Source organism: Elgaria multicarinata, chromosome 7 (genome assembly GCF_023053635.1).
Source record: "Elgaria multicarinata webbii isolate HBS135686 ecotype San Diego chromosome 7, rElgMul1.1.pri, whole genome shotgun sequence".
In the NCBI taxonomy this organism is placed as follows: Eukaryota; Metazoa; Chordata; class Lepidosauria; order Squamata; family Anguidae; genus Elgaria; species Elgaria multicarinata.
Window position 1 is genome coordinate 31,059,900 of NC_086177.1, and position 20,215 is coordinate 31,080,114.

The window sequence follows — 20,215 nt, forward strand, 5'->3', positions numbered from 1 at the left end:
TGCTTTAAGATTAATAGTGTAATGTCTATTTAGAAGTGTTATTGAGTTCAATGGGGATAACTCCCAGGTAAGTAATCACAGGACTGCAAATCTAAAAGAAAGTTCATATGTGGTTTAACCTTCAATATAGGCCAAGCCAATTGCTTTGTGTTTTATCCATGAAATACTGCCACAGATCCTGTTACCATATTTAGTTTTAAAGTATCACACATTAAAGCCTTATTTTCAGCATATTTAAAACTTACATGATAGTGTTATCAGAACATGATTGACTCTCTTCAACATGAAATTTACTTAATTGTTTTCTCTTGCAATAAAAAGTTGGCCTAAAACATTCAGTATGAGTATTCTACATTCTGTGTTTCTTATTTGCACATATTTGAACATGATTTTACAAGCAGAGTTGTCACTTTGTGGAGAGAATACAACAGTTGATTTTGGTAGATGACGTGGTTGTCTTAACGTCATGGTGAGAAAACATTTGACTAGGAAACAGCATTTGACGAAATCATATTTTGAGTTCTATTTAGCTAATGAAATTTACATTTTACTATATGAAATATTTTCATTGAAAACCACTCAAAATAAAAGAATTTCATAATATATTGTGGCTTATGCTTGTAGTGAATTGTAAATGCTCACTTAAAAACAATGCTTTTTTCATAGCCTAGAGATAAAAAGATAAGACTGTAGAAAAAATATAGTAAAACTGACCAGTGCTAGGAAATGCCACTTAAGCATCTTGGTTCAATAAACTCAGTGTTGCTCAAAGTACTTCTATAAGGGCACTTTGTCAAAGCTTAATATCTCAGAATTTTAATGTGACATCATTCACCAGGACATTATGCTGAGTTCTGTTGTTCTTTATTCTTATGTTGTTTTCATTTCAAAGCAGGTTGGAGTGGGGAAAGACATGCCAATAGTCAGTACTTAACCCTTCCCTCTATGGTCCTTTCCCAGTTCAAAAGAATTCACCCACATGGAGAAAGATAAAGGCCTCCTTTTTCTTCCATATATCTTTTCCCTGTGGTTGAAAAAGCAGTTTTAGGGAGGATGATTTTGAACTAGGAAAGAACTAGAGGTTTTCATATAGCCAGCATGATGATGTGGATGCCCCAGTACTATCACTCATAACCAATCAGATTTGGCTATGCTATGATGTTATTAAGTCAGGGGAAAAGTGAGGGAAACACTTTTTGCTCTCTCTGAATAGCTAAACATTTTTGTCCAATTTGCAACTTTTTAAAAAACCATCGGAAGGAGGCACTTTCTGCAGCTAATTAAATCTTTGGTTAGTGCCCCCCCCCTTTGACTAAACACTGTCCAATATTCCACCTACTAAAGACTTGTTCACAAACTTATGTATGTTCATGACTGCAATATCAGATAATAACTTCAGTGTGAAAATGGGATATCATTGATCAAATCCACAGACAGTACTTTCACACCTCATATCAGCTCAAATCGCAATGATTTTCAGTGGAGTCAGTTCTCATTACAGCTGTCAGAAATCAAGTGGTATACATGGTTACACCACTGTAATTGTCGCAAGGGACTATATACTGGTCCCAAGTGACCAAAAACCTGAAAAAATATTTGGTACTGCATTGTCTTATGATATACCTGCATTTATAGAACATGCTCAAGTCTTAATTAGTGTAAGCTTGTTTCATAGCTTTAGCTATTGGGCAATATAAAAATGCAATAAATAAATATTGGGTTGTCACATTTTTAATAGCAATGACATACAGAAAGTAAATAGGTAAAGATTTTTTCCATCACTTCTAGCATATTGTTCCTAGAAAAGTGTCCCTATAAAACTTCTGTGTGTCCGGCTGTGGTTAAAGGCATAGGAATAGAACCAGTATGTTGGCAAAGTTAAGCTGCAAACCTATAAATGCTTATCTGGGAGAAGACATGCATAGGATTGTGCTGTGAGTTTCTTAAGGTCAGGCAAAAGTTCTCCAAAAGCCATATGGGCATTATAGCCAATCAGATCCTTTAGCATGACCTAGCATTTCCCCAGTTTTCAGTCCTCTTCAAGGCAACAATTATGCAAAACCATATATGTACAATGTAGTATCCCACGCTCAGTGTATCCCACGCTCATAAGTCTTGCCTTATTTCAGTTTAAGCATCTTCTCTTAAACTGCTTGCAGGATTAAACTGAAATATGTATTTGTTTTATGTGAATACTCATGCAGCACTGAGTTCAGTGGGATTTATTTCCAAGTAACTGCAACTTTGTATGTAAAACAGCATTCATATCTCTCTCAAAATTATCATAATCCCTAGAGTGGAAGAAAATAACCTACTTCGTACTTGTAGTAACTTTAGGGTGACCAACTGTCAGGATTTCCCCGGATTTGTCCTGGTTTTTGTTCTTTCCATGGTGTCAGGGGGGATTTTCTATAATTTTCAATAATGTCCTGGAATAACACACCTTCCTCTTTAAGGCTGCCATTAGCATGGCAGGAGGGAATGACATGCTTTCTTGAGGCACATCATTCCCCCACCCCGAGCTCCAATTGAGGTCTTAAAGGGGAAAGTGGGTCATTTGTGGACATTATAGAAAAGGCCCCAATTGGAGTGGATGGTGGTGGTGCAGAATGAAATCCTCTCCACTCCAATCGGGTTCTTTAAGGTGGCGGGGGAATAACATACTTTCTGCAGGACTCAGAAAGCTGCTTCCCCCCCACACACTAGGTGTCCTCTTTTTTGGTTTCCCAAATATGGTCACCCTAAGTAACTTCTATATATCTATATAATCAGATTGGAGGACCTGGAATTGGTCCAAGCAATGAAGGTAATGATTTTAAAAAGTTACATTGTTTTATTAACTGCTAATGGACTTGACCTAAAATATTCTAACTTCTGTTATTATTATAGTGATCAATCTTAACATTTCCTGTGAAAGAAAGGTTACACATGAGTTTCCATTATAGTCGCATTTTCTCTCACTTAAAACTCTGATCCACATTATTATTTTTCCAGGGGCTTTCCTTTAGGATTGATAATCCAAAAAAGATCATGATTTCACCATTGAAGAAAATGACTGTCAGAAACTAGTTTATAAATAAATGAAAACAAATCTTTTCTCTTTCTCTAGTGTTTTAAAAATAAATGTTTTGGTTTTTAAAATAAGTTGTAATAATATGTTCTGTCAGAGCTAACAAAAATTTATCATTCTTCCTGGTTAAGTGTGAGGAAAAAATAGTTTTCAAAGGCTGGGGTTGTGGTCTCAGCTAGACCTAGTGGTCTATGCGACGGAGGGATGAAGATCCCGCAATATTTTTATTGCGAGATCTCCCCCTCTGTTCACACACTGCGCATGACGACCTCATAGGGGAAGGTGTCACGCCTGCCATTTTGTGGTTTTTTCTTAAAGAAGATGCGCATGAGCGCTCGTGCGCAAAAGGTAAGGTGTTTTTTTTAAAAAAAAACAATTAATTTTCCTCACTCCCCCCAACCCACCCCCGATGGGCACAGAGCTCCTGAGGAGCTCTGCACCCTGTGCACTGGTTCCAGCTCCTCGCGAGGAACTCGGACAAACCGCGATGCCCAGCCACACATTCTGCAGCCTGAGACTGCAGGAAAACCAGGCCTAAAGTGGAGGGCAAGATCCCGGGGAAAGGGAGGGATCATCCCTTTCTGATCCCAGGATCCCCTGTGCGTCATGTGAATGCACAGGGACAATCCCGGGGATTGCCCCAGGATTTTGCCCCATCTCGCCATGGCCTATATTTAGACTGGCATTTCGGGGGGCGGAGCTGGCCGCCTGAGCAATGGCGGGTTTCTTCTGAGGCTCTAAGCGGCGTTTGCCGGAAAAAGCAATTATCTCTCTTCTAATGGGCATAAATCTTTGAGCAAACGACAGAAAATGATTATAAAAGTCACAGGAGCTGGAAAAGCTGAGAGATTTGAAGAAGGGAGGTGAGATGATTGATATTTAATACAATGTCTGTATAAACGGCAACACTATCGAAACCGAAAGTAACACTGACGCAGTTTAAAAAGAAGGAATTTATGCTTGCTGGACATTGATTTGTGTTATAACCTTTCATTCTTATCTCACATGGGAAAGATTGAAATGCTGGCTTTGTAAGGTGGAAGTTGTTGATTGGATTTATTGGCGTGGTGAGAAGGGGGGGAGAGAAGGTGGAAGAAGCCGCATTTGGCATTCGGTGAGGGAGATGTGGGAAGCTGAGAGGCTGCGAATGATTAAACTGATCCCCTCTAGTGAATGCTGTTGTGAACTGGATATTCCCCCCCCTCATGAAGAAAGAAGAAGTGTTTGATATATAACAGAGAAGCCAGCATAAGTTGCTAAGGAAGCGAGTTACACTCTAAGATTTATGCCCTACCCAGAAGAGTCCCATGCCTAACATTAAAAGAAAGATCAAAAGTTGGGCAAAGCTTAATATACAAAAAAAGAAAAAGAAAAAAAAAAAAGAAAAAAGAAAAAAAGAAGAAAAAAAAATAAGAAACCTTCAAATTATAAAAAAAAAGGAACTTTCAAATCATAATTTGGCATGCCTCTCCCTCCTGGAAAGGACAGCCCCTGGAGTTGAGCAAGAGGAGGAAGATAAAGACCCAGTCCCTTTGGATACAATACCAAATAAAGAAAAAATATGACTGAAGGAGGAGAAAGTGGTAGTAACCCTCCCTCGTTGATGGAGATCAGGCCCATTATAGCTGAAAATAACATTGTTATATTTTAAAAAAATGGATCAGCATATGAGTGAATTTAGACATTAATTGTGTATTTAGCGGATAAAAAAGGTGGAAAATTCGGATAAGATCAAAAAGATAGAGGCTAAAGCGGACTTGGACCAGAAGGAATAAGAGGCTTTTGAGAAATCAACTAATATACAATTTAAAGAATGGGTACTGTGATCGATTGCCTCGGAAGATTAATCTAGTAGATCTACTTTTTGAATAAAGCAGCTAAAGGAGTCGCAGGGAGAAGATCTTAGAGAAATCATCGTGAACTGGTTCAAGGAGCTGATGCCGATATATCAATAGACGGATTGGATCCGGATCGAGTCCATCGTGTGGGGGGGCAAAACCACAAAGGGGCAAGAGACATTTTGGTGAAATTTGGTAATTATTATAAAAAAGAGCAAATTATGAAAGAATTGAGATTTAAGAATCAGATATAATATAAAGGCAAACCAGTGTAAATTTACAATGATCTTTCTCAACGTACATTAAATTGGAGAAGTAGTCTTAAACTAATAATGGAAACATTAATGAAGAATGAAATTCCTTATGCATGGGGTTACCCGGTTTTTTTTTAAGATTTACATATGGGAGGAGGGAACACAGAGTAACCTCATTGGATCAAGGTAAAGATTTGCTGAAGAGGCTGGGTCTGGATGGGGAAGCAGATGGGGCTGGAGTGGGTGGGGGAGGGAATGAGGCTGGGACATCTGGAGAGTAAGAGAATTGTTAATTATGTTTGGAGATAATTGCAAATAAAAATGCTAATATAGAAACCTGCCGGCCAGGCACAGCACTGCCTCCCCCCTCCCCCTTTAAAGTAGATGGCTGGAGTACTAGACTCACGGGGATATGGGGGGGGGATTAGAGTGGGGGGGTGGGGAGGGGGGGAAGGTAGGGGAGGAGGGATTGGGGTAGGAGGGTGGGGGTTTTATGTATGGAGTTTGTGTTTTTATGTAAGCAAGTTTGAACTGCTGAGCACAAGGGATCGGAAGAGATTTCAAAAGGGTGATTATGGATAAAAAGATAAAGGTATCAACACTCAATGTTAAAGGTTTAGGGGCAGTCGTGAAAAGGAAGAGAATAGAACAAATGCTTAATAAAGAGGGATCAGATATTATAATGATCCAAGAGACACACCAAGGCTCCGAGAATTCGAATATGATAAAATTAAAGTGGCTAGCCTATTATGAAAAGTCATTAGGGACATCAAAAAAAAATGGAGTGGCCACTTTGATTTCAAAAAAAAGTGGGTTTACATTAGAAGAGGTAAAAAAGGATGATAAGGGTAGATATCTTATGTTAAAAGGTAAAATTGAGGGAAAGGTCTATACTTTGATTAATGTTTATGCCCCAAATGAGAGGCATAGAGAGTTTTTTATAAAGTTGTTTAAAGAAATAGAAGAATTTAAGGAGGGGTATGTTATATTAGCGGGGGATTTTAATATGGTTATGGATAATAAAAGAGACAGGTCAAATCCCACTAATGTTGAAAAGAGAAACAATATGACTATATTGAATAAATTAATAAAAGAAAATGATTATTTAGATTCGTGGCGCTTACTTAACGGGAATAGGCCTGGATTCTCATATTTTTCCCCAGTTCATCATACATACTCCAGGATAGATCATATATTTGTTTCAAAAGACTTTGCAACGAGGATTTGTAAAATGGAAATGGGGGTAATAAAAGTAACTGATCATGCCTTGTTAAGTTTAGAATTTACAGTTAAGAAAGATTATAAAGAGGCATATAGATGGAAGTTGAACACAAAGATATTGAAATACAATAAAATAGTAGATAAAATTCGGAAGGAACTGTCGGAGTCATGGGAAATTAATGAAAAAGGAGGAACAGCTGGGTCAGTCATTTGGGACACCATGAAGGCTGTAGCAAGAGGAATCTGTATTAGAGAAACATGTAGTTTAAAAAGACAACAACGTGCAGAACAGGAAAAGTTAGAGATAGAAATTAAAAACTTGGAGGAAAGATATTGGCGAAGTAAAGATAAATATAAATTAGTGGAAATACAAGCTAAGAAGAAACAATTAGAAAATTTAAATATAGAAGAGATTCAAAAGAATTTAATGTATATGAAAAGGGAATATTTTGAAAATAGTGATAAGAACTCGAGGTTGCTTGCCAAGCTCACACAAAAAGAAAAAGGGAGGAATGGGATAGAAACGTTGAAAGATAGCCGAGGGAATTATTGTCATGCAATGAAAGCTAAAATAAAAATTTTTCAGGAATTTTATCAGGAATTGTACAAGGGTAAAGAAATTCAACAAGAAAAGGTGGAGGAGTATATTGGAAGGTTTATAAAGAAGGAAATAAAATCAGAATATAAGGAGTTAATGGAGTCAGTAATAACTCAAAGAGAAGTTGAAGAGGTTATTGATAAGTTAAAAGTGGGTAAATCACCAGGAGCAGATGGTTTGGGTCCAGAATATTATAAGGTCTTCAAAGATTGTCTAGTTCCAAAATTAATGGAACTTTATAATAGGATATTATCAGGAGAGAAGATACCTGAATCATGGGAACATTCAGTGATAATTCTGATCCCAAAACCAGATAAAGATTTGACTAATCCCGATTCTTATAGACCTATTTCTTTAATAAATCAGGATGCTAAAATTTTTACATCTATTATGGCCAAACGATTAAATAAATTCTTGGCAGAATATATAGGAGCAGATCAATGTGGGTTTGTGGTAGGAAGACATATGCATAATTTAGTGGGTAGAGTTTTAAATGTAATAAATGTAATAAAAAAAGCAAATATTAAGGCAGGTATTATGGCATTAGATATTTTTAAAGCTTTTGATTGTGTGAGCTGGCAGGCACTAAAGAGTATTATAGATAAATTGGGATTTGGAAATAAATTTAAAAATGTAATAGAACAGCTATATTCCCAAAATACGGCGGTAGTGGTGGTAAATGACGGACTTACTGAAAAGATACGACTAGCCAGAGGAACAAGACAAGGATGTCCGCTCTCGCCGGTCCTTTTTGTAATGGTTATGGAAGTTTTGGCGAAGGCACTAAGGGAGGATAAAGAATTAGAAGGAATTGGAGAGGTAAGGGAAATAAAGCTAAACATGTTTGCGGATGATACTTTATTGACCATTAAGAATCCATTAAGAAAATTAGAAAGAATTAAATATCAGTTGAGGGAATTTGAGGAAATTACAGGGTTAAAAATAAATTGGTCTAAATCAGAGATGATGTTGTTTAACTATACTAAGAGGGAAGAAAAGGATTGGGAAGTTAAGGGAATGGAATTGAAAGTTAAGAACGAGATTAAATATTTGGGAATTAAAATTACAAAAAATCTAGAGAATTTAGAAAGGGAAAATTTAACGAGGTTAAAGAAGGAGGTACTAGAGAAATTGGAAAAATATAAAAGATTAAATTTATCTTGGTTTGGGAGAATAGCTTTGATAAAAATGAAGATATTAGCTAAAATTAATTTTGTATTTAGGATGTTACCTATAAAAATATCAGAAACCGAGATAAAAAGTTGGCAAAATATTATTAATAAATATTGTAATGGAGAAAAGAGAGCAAGAGTGAATAAAAATAATTGGTACCTAAGCCAAAAAAAGGGGGGAATGGGTCTCCCAAACATAAAATTATACTACGTAGCAAATAGATTAAGACATGTTGTAGAAGCAATTATGGGAGTAGGAGATTTATATTGGATGGAAGAAAAAATTATAAGTAAGGTAGAGATGAATCTGGAGAATGTTTTTTTTAAAGATGGAGGAAGAAAGTGGGTTGGAAGTATAGATAATCCACTCCTGAGGACTCAATGGGAAATTTGGAGTAAATTTAAAGGGAAGCTGCTTCCGAGCAACTCTCCCTTAGCACCGATAATAATGTTAAAGAATTTCCCAGAGGATCTAAAGGGTAGATTATGTAAAATATTAAAAGAGAAAAATAAAATAAAATTAAAGGATTGGGTAAGAGATATTAAAACAAGAGAAGATATGGAAAATTTGTTAAAGGAGAAGAAGCTATCTTGGCTAGAATATGGTCAATTAGAGCAATGGAATAAAAAGTGGATTAAAGATAATAGAATGTGCAGAAAGATGACGAGGTTTGAAGAATTAGTAGTAAGTAAGGAGAAAGGAAAAGGAAGTAGTATAGTTTCAAAAGGATTAATGAGTGAAATATATAAAATATTGTTAGAGAAGGAGTTTAGAGAGAATACAGAGAAAATGATTTGGGAATCAGATTTGAAGATACAAATAGGGCGACAGAGCTGGGAGGGACTATGGAAACAAAGAGTGTTGAGAAGTTTATCAGTAAGAATAAAGGAGAATTATTTTAAAATTTTATGGAGGTGGTACCTAACCCCGGTTAGATTGAATAAGATAAGTGATCAACATTCAGCAAATTGTTGGAGAGGATGTGGGGAAAAAGGAACGTATTTACATATGTGGTGGCAATGCAAATATGTACAAAGATTATGGAAGATGGTGTTTTCAGAAATTGAAGAAATAGTGGGAATGAAAATAGAACAAACACCAAAAATAGCATTGCTGTCACTATTTGAAGATATAAAGTGTGGAAAAGGAACTATAGAGCTGATATCGAGTTTGTTGGTTGCAGCACGATTGATGATAGCTAGGAACTGGAAGATCCAAGGGGAATATTCTATTGAGGAATGGTATAAAGTAGTATGGGACATAGCCATTAATGATAAACTGACATGTAATATTAAGTGGAGAAAAGGCGTAACTAAAATAAATGAGTTCGAAGGAATCTGGAAACAGTTCCTAGTGTTCGTGTTTACTAAGGGAAGTGGGAAACCACCAGCAGAAGAAATGATTAGATTTTGGACTCAAGAATGATCCCGAGGTGGGGGGTGCACATTTATGTTAAGAATGAAGATGTTGTAGAGTGATAAGGCATATGTAATAGTTTTTGATATTTGTACTCAACAATTATTCAATATGTATGCAGCAGATATTTGATGTATTTTTTTTTCTTATTGTGTTAGTTTCAGTTATATTTTGGAAATGTTTATCTATGTTTATATAGTGTTGAAAATGAATAAAAATTAAAAAAAAAAAAATAGACTGGCATTTCACCAGTCTAAATACCGCACCTGCCCATCAATCTGTTGCTGATAATTTCACAAGGGCAACATACAGTAGATGCTTTTGTCACCCATTGCTCTTGTTAAGCACTCCGTTGTCCAATTTTCTCACATTGAAACAGTCCTTATTAAAGAAGGTTGGTTTGGTCAGACATCTTGGGTCATCTCTTTTGCTGACACATCTCATTTCCATCTGTATTATTGGACTTATTATTTTATCTGCTAAATTTATTCTATGGCACAGATACATCCAGGGTGCTTCCAGACGAAGGCTTCTAGTGCTAACAATCAAAAGGCGTTGTGTAGCTATTCCATTTTTTCATTCTCAACAGATTTTTTTTATGAAAAGAAAAAAAGATGGAAGAAACAGTGGGAAAATGCTAGGAGGTTAGAAATGAAGACACTGTCTGGACACACACACCCCACTTCCCTTTGCAAAAAATCCATGAATGAGGCAGGGGGAATACATGATAAAAGCCTCACCTGGAGGCACCCCCATTCACCTAGGCAACTTAATTACTTCTACTAATTTCATTTTACATTGAAGCTAAATTTGGTCACTTTACCAGCTCAAACATTCCATTATCTCAAGGTTTCTCCTAATTCTTTGCAGGGAACAAAAGAGACACACTGGCACCAGCTTTTGGATATATGAGTGAAATTCTGAAAATTCATTGTCAAATATTCAAGGCCTGCAATTTGAGGAGGGGGAGGAAGTGTGTATGAATGAGAAACATGCGAAGGTAAGTCCTAGTACAGTGAAGGACAAAATTGAAATGAAAATGAATGTGGCAGGAGCACTGGTGTGGGCATAGATTGTTCATGGCAGGCAGTAATTAGAAGATGCATCCAGAAGAGTCAGAAATACATCACATATTTCCATTAGAATGAAATGATTATAGCTCTTTCTACAAAGGAAGACAAATGATTTAAAAAGAACCTGAGACATTTGCTTATGATGTGAATGTGAATGAGATCTAGAAAAACATTTTGATGTATGATGCTAAACTCTATAATAAACCATGTATGACATGTTAAGTGTCTGACCAAAGCTGCCCTAACAAAGCCAAGACTTCTAGAAATAGGTGAGAGCTCATGCACATTCATCTACTGTATGTAGATAAGCTTATTTTAATTGGAAGAACATTTGGCTGACAGTGGCTGGGCAGTGCAAATAACTCATTGGATACCAACATTAAGTATTACAGTGTAGTTTCTTCCTTCTCTCTCCACCCTATTTCCACTTGTGATGTCACATTGCTCTTGTGACACTGAGATTGCATAGTGGAAGGGATGGAATAAACGGATTTCTATCATCAAGGCAAAAAGCCTTGGACAGGCACAGATAAGAGGGACATGTTTGGTGTTCTTCATTAGGTGGTAGCTTCTTTCCTAACAAGCCTATGTGAAAAAGAAACTAGGCATTATTTTCATTATGATGCCCCTGAAGAAATCTTGTGTGGACTTCCCACCGCTGGCCACCTATCTGAGAAGGACAAAGAAGGGAAGTCTCACTTCAATGAAGAGTCCAGTAACAAGATCTAGGCTGAACCTGCCCCCACTGTTCATTTATCAGGAATTGAAATGCTGTGATGAACAGGATGAGATAAATCAAGTATTCCTGAAGCTCTCTGCGCTTTATAGAAATTTGCAAGATCCCCTAAAAGAGATGCTGTTTCGGTGTTCTTGTGAAGATCAAGAAAAATGTACGTGCTACTATATGCATGTATTGTATACACTGTACATAGATGGGAATAGGGTTAAGGACATTTTTACCGGTCTTAACTTCTGCATGTCAGGCCGCTTATCTTTAAAGAATTTGGCAGCCCTAGAAGGGAATGTGAAAATATTTGCTGAAAGGAAAAGAGGGTGATTTCTAGCAGGCACGATGCTTGATACTCAGTAATTTTTAAATCAACAAAGACTGGCAGTGTTTAAATAGCTTTGGGACTGGGCAGGTGCATCTGTAAGCTTATATATATAGCCAGCCTAAGAACTAAAAATATTTCCTACTTAGAGATGACACCTCTAGGCCAAAGGGGATGATCACCATAGGGCAATATTATTATACCATGTTGTCACATACTAATATAGTTTTTACTGGCTGGTTCAGAATTTGAGAAAATGAATGCCTTGAGTCACAGCTTCTTAGCAGCTATAACCTGAAAAGATGTCTCTGCTCTTTAATAATGAAGCCCTGAACTACTTCGCAGAAAATTAAATACATGTCTGAAGTGGGATAAAGAAAGGATTAACTTTCAATAAAATTAATCCTCCTCGGATAAGGAAAACTTTAACACTGCCCATCTGAAAAACCCAATTCAATATTTTGGAAGAAAAGAGCACCTAATTTGTTCAAGACTTTATTTAAGAAACATAATAGCGGAACAAGTAAAAACACACTTGAAAAGAGATTGACAAAGGAATTTCAACATGCTTAATGTGAAAACAAATGCCATGAGGCATCAAGCTGTGCATTTTTTATTTGAAGAACCTTGATGGTGGATCATGCCTTTCCCATTATATATTATTTCCAAAGTAAAGATAGAGGACCTTCTCATCCCTCCCCAAGGTTTAATGTACCCCACTTTTAAGAGAGGTACAAAGGCCACAGCTAGACTTAAGGTTTATCCTGGGATCATCCAAGGTTCGCCCCTGCCTGAGCACTGGGTCCCCTGTGTGTCACCTAGATGAACAGATTCGACCCCTCAACGATCCAGGGATAAACCTAAGGTCTAACTATGGCCAAAGCTGCCAAATGTATGTCAGCATGCCTTTGTGAATGTCATTAAGATCAGCCTTCCCCCCCCCCCCCCTTGCTCAAACCGCTGCAGTATCCCCCTTTATATATGTCAAGAAATATTTTTGTAAGCCGGTGTGAGGGCCTTTTTTGGCTGAATGGCGGGATAAAAATGCTTAAATAAATAAAATAAATAAAAAATATAAACTTGTGCTGATTGAAACTTTAAGCTCCATCCAATGACATCATCTGCCTCTTGCCCGTCTTCCGCCCCTTCTGGCCATTATTGCTGGCCATTATTGCGCCGCAAAAAACCCCTCATTAAGTCCGGTTGCTGCTCTCTCCTACCGGACTGAATGGGGCTAATTACTTCCTGTTTTCAGGGAGCGGCGACAGAAGAAGCGATGGGAGCTGCCCATTTGACTAGATGTGATGATGCTTATACATAGCTCATTTGCACCAGAGGTAAAATGTATTTCCACTGCAGCATGTTATCCCCAGGCTTTATGAGTCTGAAATCCATTCTACTCTGTCCCAAGAGTGTAAGGAGTTTTTCTGTCTAAGGCTACAATCCTTTACCTGGGAGTAAGTCCCATTGAGATGACACAAAATTGGGTGGGATAGCTAATACCCTAGAAGACAGAAACAAACTTCAAAGTGATCTTGATAGGCTGGAGTGCTGGGCTGAAAACAACAGAATGAAATTTAATAGGGATAAATGCCAAGTTCTACATTTAGGGAATAGAAACCAAATGCACAGTTACAAGATGGGGGACACTTGGCTCAGCAATACTACGAACGAGAAAGATCTTGGAATTGTTGTAGATCACAAGCTGAATATGAGCCAACAGTGCGATATGGCTGCAAGAAAGGCAAATGCTATTTTGGGCTGCATTAATAGAAGTATAGCTTCCAAATCACGTGAGGTACTGGTTCCTCTCTATTCGGCCCTGGTTAGGCCTCATCTAGAGTATTGTGTCCAGTTCTGGGCTCCACAATTCAAGAAGGACGCAGACAAGCTGGAGCATGTTCAGAGGAGGGCAACCAGGATGATCAGCGGTCTGGAAACAAAGCCCTATGAAGAGAGACTGAAAGAACTGGGCCTGTTTAGCCTGGAGAAGAGAAGATTGAGGGGAGACATGATAGCACTCTTCAAATACTTAAAAGGTTGTCACACAGAGGAGGACCAGGATCTCTTCTCGATCCTCCCAGAGTGCAGGACACGGAATAACGGGCTCAAGTTAAAGGAAGCCAGATTCCGGCTGGACATCAGGAAAAACTTCCTAACTGTTAGAGCAGTGCGACGGTGGAATCAGTTACCTAGGGAGGTTGTGGGCTCTCCCACACTAGAGGCATTCAAGAGGCAGCTGGACAACCATCTGTCAGGGATGCTTTAGGGTGGATTCCTGCATTGAGCAGGGGGTTGGACTCGATGGCCTTGTAGGCCCCTTCCAACTCTGCTATTCTATGATTCTATGAATGGGGTTAAGTCTGTATAAGCATGCCAAAGATTACACTGTAAACCATCATAATGGCAGCACTAAACAATATCTTAAATCTGTAACAGTACAAAAATTGTACAATGAAATGTACACTTTAATTACAATTTGCTTGCAACTATATACTCAAATCATATCAAAAGCCTGTAGAAACTTGGGCATTGAATGATGAAAAATGAATTGGGCAGAAAGTGGGCCCGTGGGGAAAGGTGAAGTGAAGTAGCAGTGTCAGCTCCAGGTTTTTGAAGGCCTTGGGCAACGCAGCCTCAATGGACCCCATTCTTTAGTGAGTCTACCTTCTCACCAGCAGCTATTACTCCTCATTATTCTTATCACCACTGTTTTCTGGGAAGAACAAGTAGGTTGCAAGACTGAAGAGGAGGGGCAACTCTAGGGAACTGTTTATCGGTGAGTTGGGGTGTGGCAGGTGCCCAAAAATGACAGTGGCCCAATGAAGTAGTACCCAAGGCGAGGGAGGCCATGTATAGACTTTTGGAAGGCAATCCCAGTGGCTGAGTACTAGGCTAATCTAACTCCTATATTTTTGCACCAGCTCTGAAAGTAGATGCTGTAAGTCAGTTGTGAGTTGAATATGCGTCAAATCAGTACTAGGGTTGCCACTTTAAAAGCACACCCCTTAGCAGCAGCCTTTCAAACATCAATTTAGCAGGTGAAGATTTTCTTGGCATGGAGATAAGTGGTGGGGAAAGCATCACCTGCTAACTTCCTATATGTGGAGCTGCTGTTAAAGGCACAGCAGCAGAGGCAGTAAAAATCATAGCTAATCTAAACCTACCATCACTGTACTTTAAATGGTAGACAATTCCTTTCCCCCTTCTTTTCAGGTTATAAGTTCTCCTACTTTGACAAGTTTCCAATGAATGAGCTACCACAGGAGGTTTATTGTACACCGCAGCCAGACCACATGCCCCTACGAAAGAGGTTTTTTTCCAACAAGTTTGCCAATGAACATCAAGCCTTTGGTGTATATAGAAAGGATGCTCCACTGGCAACTGTAGTTGCAAGGTAGGATGTGATACAATTATATTTAAGTGTGATTACATCTATGGTCTATTTCCTTATTTGTTTAGTCAATTTGTATCTTCTGCTTTTGATTTCTTGATTCACCTTAATACACCTGTGAGAACCCCCATCCCTAAACACATAGGTTCAATCACTCACTCTCCAGATGGGAATCCATCACAACCTTACATAGGCAGAAAGAGTTCACACGCCACCAGATCTAGTATGCATATTTCTAGTATGCATATATCAAATATGCATATTTCTAGGCCTTGTCTTCTGACTGCAAGGGGAAAGTGAGCAGATCCAGAACTTCCCTCTTCTCTCTTGGATTAGAATCATGAAATTATTGCAGGATTGTTTTGTTACATGGTCTTTTCTTCCATAACTAAAAGTTATGCAACATTACAGACATAGGGATTAAAAATGTATTTAGTCTAATAATGTACTAAGGCAGTATGTATGGCTCTAGTTTGCAAACAAGTTAATTCAAAACTGGAGTGCTAGATTTTTATGATTACAATAGAAGCACAAGTAATTTCTGAACTAAAAATATTTGAGCATATTTGAACAATTATTATTATTATTATTATTAATTTATAAAGCACCATCAATGTACATGGTGCTGTACAGAGTAAAACAGTAAATAGCAAGACCCTGCCTCATAGGCTTATATTCTAATAAAATCATAGTAAAACAATAAGGAGGGGAAGAGAATGCAAACAGGCACAAGGTAGGGTAAAACTAACGGTATAAAGTCCGGCTAGGCTGCCAAGGGCTAGTTAAAGCTGAGTGAAACTTTCAATCAGGGGGCTTTGGGGGTGGCAGCATTTCTTATTCTTTAAACATACTTGCATGGCTGGCTAGAATAAAGAAAACTAAAGCAATTACTCTGAAAGTTACTGGTGCTCTTTGTGCAAAGCTTGACTGAGTAATTGCAATTGAAAAAAGCTAATAGTCAGGGGGCTTTACAGTCCATTCTTTGGACTGCAAGCAAAGGACACTCTCAGCTTTAGTTAGGCAAATGCTATGCTCTGTCTTGGAGGGGCTCTCCCTGTGCCCCACAAGGGTCCACCCAATGCGCGCAACCCTTGTCCACTGCTTGCCCGTGGTAATGAACATTGCCACCCCAAAGCAATGGGGAACACACAGAGCAGCTGGAGCTAGGTATGTGGAGCCTATTTTTAAAACTTAAAAGCCCACTGATCAGCTATTTCATGGGGACTTACACATTTAAAAAAGCATTCTGTTTGCGCAGCCCCAGATACTGAAACAGAGATGGGAACGGTGCGTTCAGCACCTAGTTGCACATTTTGTTCTCCAACTAGCTAGGGATGTTCATGCAGAAGCCTGCAAGTGACCTCAGTAAAGTGTTTTCCAAATCAGTAAAGTGTTTCCCTAATCAACAAGGAGAGAAATCAATGCCAACTTTCAGACACCCTTTCCACTTCAAATAATCTAGCATTGTTAGTGATTCGTTCAGCCAAAAGAAAAACACATAACATCCTCATCTTGCTCCTTTTTCACATTGCAAATCCATTAATTTGTTGCCCAATTCTGGCCAAACTTCATCAAGTCCTGAGCAATTGCTCAGGAATAGCGTGGTCTAATTTTATTTTTGGCCATGCTCCTACCAGCAGCTTGACTCACAGATATTTGACAAGTGAAGCTTTTCCAGTATAGGCATGTTTGGGGTGGGAGTGGGGATTACTTCATGCCAGGAAAAGCTTTACTTCCAATTTTTTTGTTTTCATGTCTAGCTGTTGTTAAAGGCACAAGAGCAGTGTCAGGAAAAAATATGGCAATCTGCCACAATAATTCTTCCTTACAGAAATGTGTTTTTCTCTCCATTGTCACATAAATCTTCCAAAGAACTAGAGGTGAATTTTATTAGCATATTTCTTCTGCTTAATAATGAACCCAAGATATTACTGACATCCCAGACAAGAAATAAGAGAGGAACTCAGATATCCCAGCTCTCTTTTAATACATGTTACTTATTTATTTGGCACATACTCCTGTTTCTTAAGGGAATTCATTGTCTCGTCTGTTCATCTATTATAAATTTAGGATTTAGCCAAGTCTTAGAAACAGACCATTAAAAACTTTACATTCAACCTCAAAAGCTATTCACCTGACAGCTAATTAAAAAGTCTATTGTTAAATCTCTGAAAAGTATTTACCTGTAAAAAGTGAGGCTCCAAAATATGAAAAGCTAAACGAATGGCCAGGAAATAATCAGGTCACAGTTTCTTATGCAGTGTTCTCTCTGGAACAGAACACCCTGTGCAATTTATACTTGTCAAAACACTGGAAACAGTAGAACAAAATAGATTCCCAAATATCATACTCTAGGGCATTTTTCATGCTGCACAAAACAGCTCTTGAACAGAAGGAGAACCTACAGGAAGATGGAACTGAAAACTATTTTGAGCCCTTTACAATAGGAGAGAATCAAAGTGTAACTTTTCCAAAGAAAGAGAGAAAAACAATGTAAGGACTTCTCCACTTAAACAGTGTAAATCCAAGTACTTCTCCTTGTAGCGTGTGGGTTATGTACGGGTCACCTTGAAAATCTGTTCTCCCTCACTGTTTCTCTCTAAGATATGCAATCATGCAAAATCCCAGCTCACCTCTGGTTCTCCCTTCTCAGCACATCAAACTGGAGATTTTCCTCCTTGCCCTCCGCGTCCTGCAGACACTTGTTTGACTGGAATGTTTATGTATGGCGAACTGAATGTTCCGGTTCATTAGGCCACAACTAACATTCTCAGTATTTGAAATCATCCCCAAATCTAACTTGTATGCATACAAAGAACTGCTAAAAAACAGCATCGATACTGAATTCAAAGGTGAGAGAAGACGCTAGAGGGTCGGTTTCTTCAGTCTTAGCACAATGGCGGACGACGAAGAACTGAGGTAAGGGCGGGAACCCCGGATACATGCGCAGTGGCGTGGGGGAGGGGTTCCCGCCTAAAATGTTTTACCAAGCTAGTAAAGGTTCCGGTTCCGGTCTCCGCGCAGGCACAGAGCCCATATGTGTGATGCATAGAGACCACGAAGAAGAACCTCTTGAGTGAGTTACCCCAATATGCTCTGCCTATTATTTATTTACAATATTTATATACCGCTCCCCATTCAAAATTTCAGAGCGGTGTATAAGATAAAATAAAATAACAGAATAAAACACTTTAAAATTGATTTTTAAAGATTTGTATAAACAGTATGATATTGGCAGTTTTATTCTCAATTCCTTTTCTTATCATACCTAACATGGAGTTTGCCTTCTTTACAGCTGCTGCACACTGGGTTGACATTATCAATCCCTGCAGTGCAGATATGATGTTACAAGTGTTTGCAGAATGAAACTCTTCAGCAAAACCTATTTCAAACAAAGGTCCTTTTAGAGTGTACTGTTAATAAAAAAGCAACACAAAATCCCTTCATTCATGGTTTCAGATTTTTATCACTTCCCAGCTTAAAGGAAAACATTGGTTCAAAAATCAAATCTAAAAGCCAAGGATGCCAGTTTGTACTGATGAAGTATCAGATAACATAGCAAAATACATGAAACTGTTATACATTCGTAAAGGATTTGCCCTTACCACAAGTATTTGTAAATCAGTATTTTAATTCACATTTTCTAATACAAATAAGGTTGCCTTCTTCTTCTTTTCCCCCTTCCACAATAGATGGACACCAAACAGTATGTCAACTCAATATGACCAACAATCAGTTATTGAAGAGCTTGCAAAATTTGGTGACATTGAATCAGTGACCCCCTTTGGAAGACAAACAGTCATTGTCATATTCAAAGAGATCACCTCCGCATGCAAAGCTGTGAACGCTTTTCCACCTAACTGTCCAGAGAGAGGTATGCAATGTTTTTGGCATCACAAATTCATGTCCAAATACAAAAGACAAAAATTCCAAACAAACGAAACCTCTGCAACATTAGCAGCCTAGTGTTTTCAGCAACCATGTCATCAATATATTAAATGGATTACCCTTGTCAGTGTTAAGGCACAATCTGGATATGTATCCAAAGTATTAATTTAATAACCGCTGTAAGGGGATGGAAATTAGGTTTTCATCAATTTATTTTGCATGGTTTGCAAGAGACTAGAGCTTTGACTTCTTCTGAAAGAAGCTCATTATGGCATTCATGCACTCATCAGACAGCCACCTTTCTTGGAGACACTCACACTCTTGAGAATTAACTTCATGCAGCTTTTCCTTTTCCATGCCCCGCATCAGCTGCTTGGAGATTGCCAAGGACTGGAGAGAAAAAGAGAGAAATTAAAAGGCTACAGTTAGTGTGGAATACACAGTTCCAAACTGCATTTCTCAAAGGCTGAAACTGCAAATTGCACGGTGTACACAAAGTCCAAAATCCATGTTTGGCTGATAATATGAATGCAGGTTGTGAAGGGGGAGGGAGATTATGGAGTGGAGATTGCAGGGACACTTGGCAAGTGCATAGGGGTAGGTTACCCTTCTCCCTTCTTGCCTTTACCCCATCCATTTTTCCCTTCAACTGGGCTCCAACACTGCAAGTAACCTCAGATGTGGGGAAACCTCCTGGGGACAGAGCTGTAGGGGAAAGAAGCAACTGAGCAAAGGGTTAAGCACTTCTTCCCCAATGCCTCCATGTTAGCATTACCTGGCAATCATCCATTTTTGGATCACGTTTGCTGAGGTCCTAGCCTAAGTCTGCATGCATGGTGTAATAAAAGGCAATGAACTCACTATATTCCATGCATGAAGATTATAGTAGCAATGGGAGAACATGCAATGTTGGAGTTTGTTGAGATTCTCCAAATTCTTCTTCCAAGCTTGTTTTCACTTCATTTGCGTTCCTGAACACGAGTCTTTTTCCTTTTTTTGGAGCGGGAAAATGCGCATTTTTAAAAGTGCATAATTTTTCACAAAATGCACATTTTCCCAAAGTGCATTTCTCCCCATAAGGTAAACCATGAAATTGCAAATTTGGGGAGAATTTGTGCAACTGCACTTTCAAGCGTGAATGCAAGTTCAGGAAATTGATCCCCCCGCCCCCCAGAATTGTGTTCCAGGACGTGTTCGCATGATTTGTTAACGTGAATGAATTTCTCGTACATCCCTAG

At 38.4% G+C, this 20,215-nt stretch overlaps 2 protein-coding genes across 4 annotated transcripts in view; one reads left to right on the forward strand and one right to left on the reverse strand.

The window, feature by feature from the left end:
• Positions 1–11,265: 11,265 nt before the first annotated feature.
• On the forward strand, positions 11,266–19,055 carry LOC134401267 (testis expressed protein 56-like). The gene is made up of 3 exons (XM_063130015.1): positions 11,266–11,533; positions 14,912–15,092; positions 18,782–19,055. The coding sequence occupies exons 1-3, from the start codon at positions 11,266–11,268 to the stop codon at positions 19,053–19,055; spliced, it is 723 nt and encodes a 240-aa protein (XP_062986085.1).
• LOC134401415 (enoyl-CoA delta isomerase 2-like) overlaps positions 18,536–20,215 on the reverse strand; it is a 39,451-nt gene continuing 37,771 nt past the window's right edge. For all 3 annotated transcript variants that reach the window (XM_063130328.1, XM_063130327.1, XM_063130330.1), the window contains exon 10: positions 18,536–19,367. In XM_063130328.1, coding sequence (XP_062986398.1) covers positions 19,212–19,367 — 156 coding nt within the window. In that variant the 3' untranslated portion in view covers positions 18,536–19,211. The remainder of the gene's footprint in view (positions 19,368–20,215) is intronic.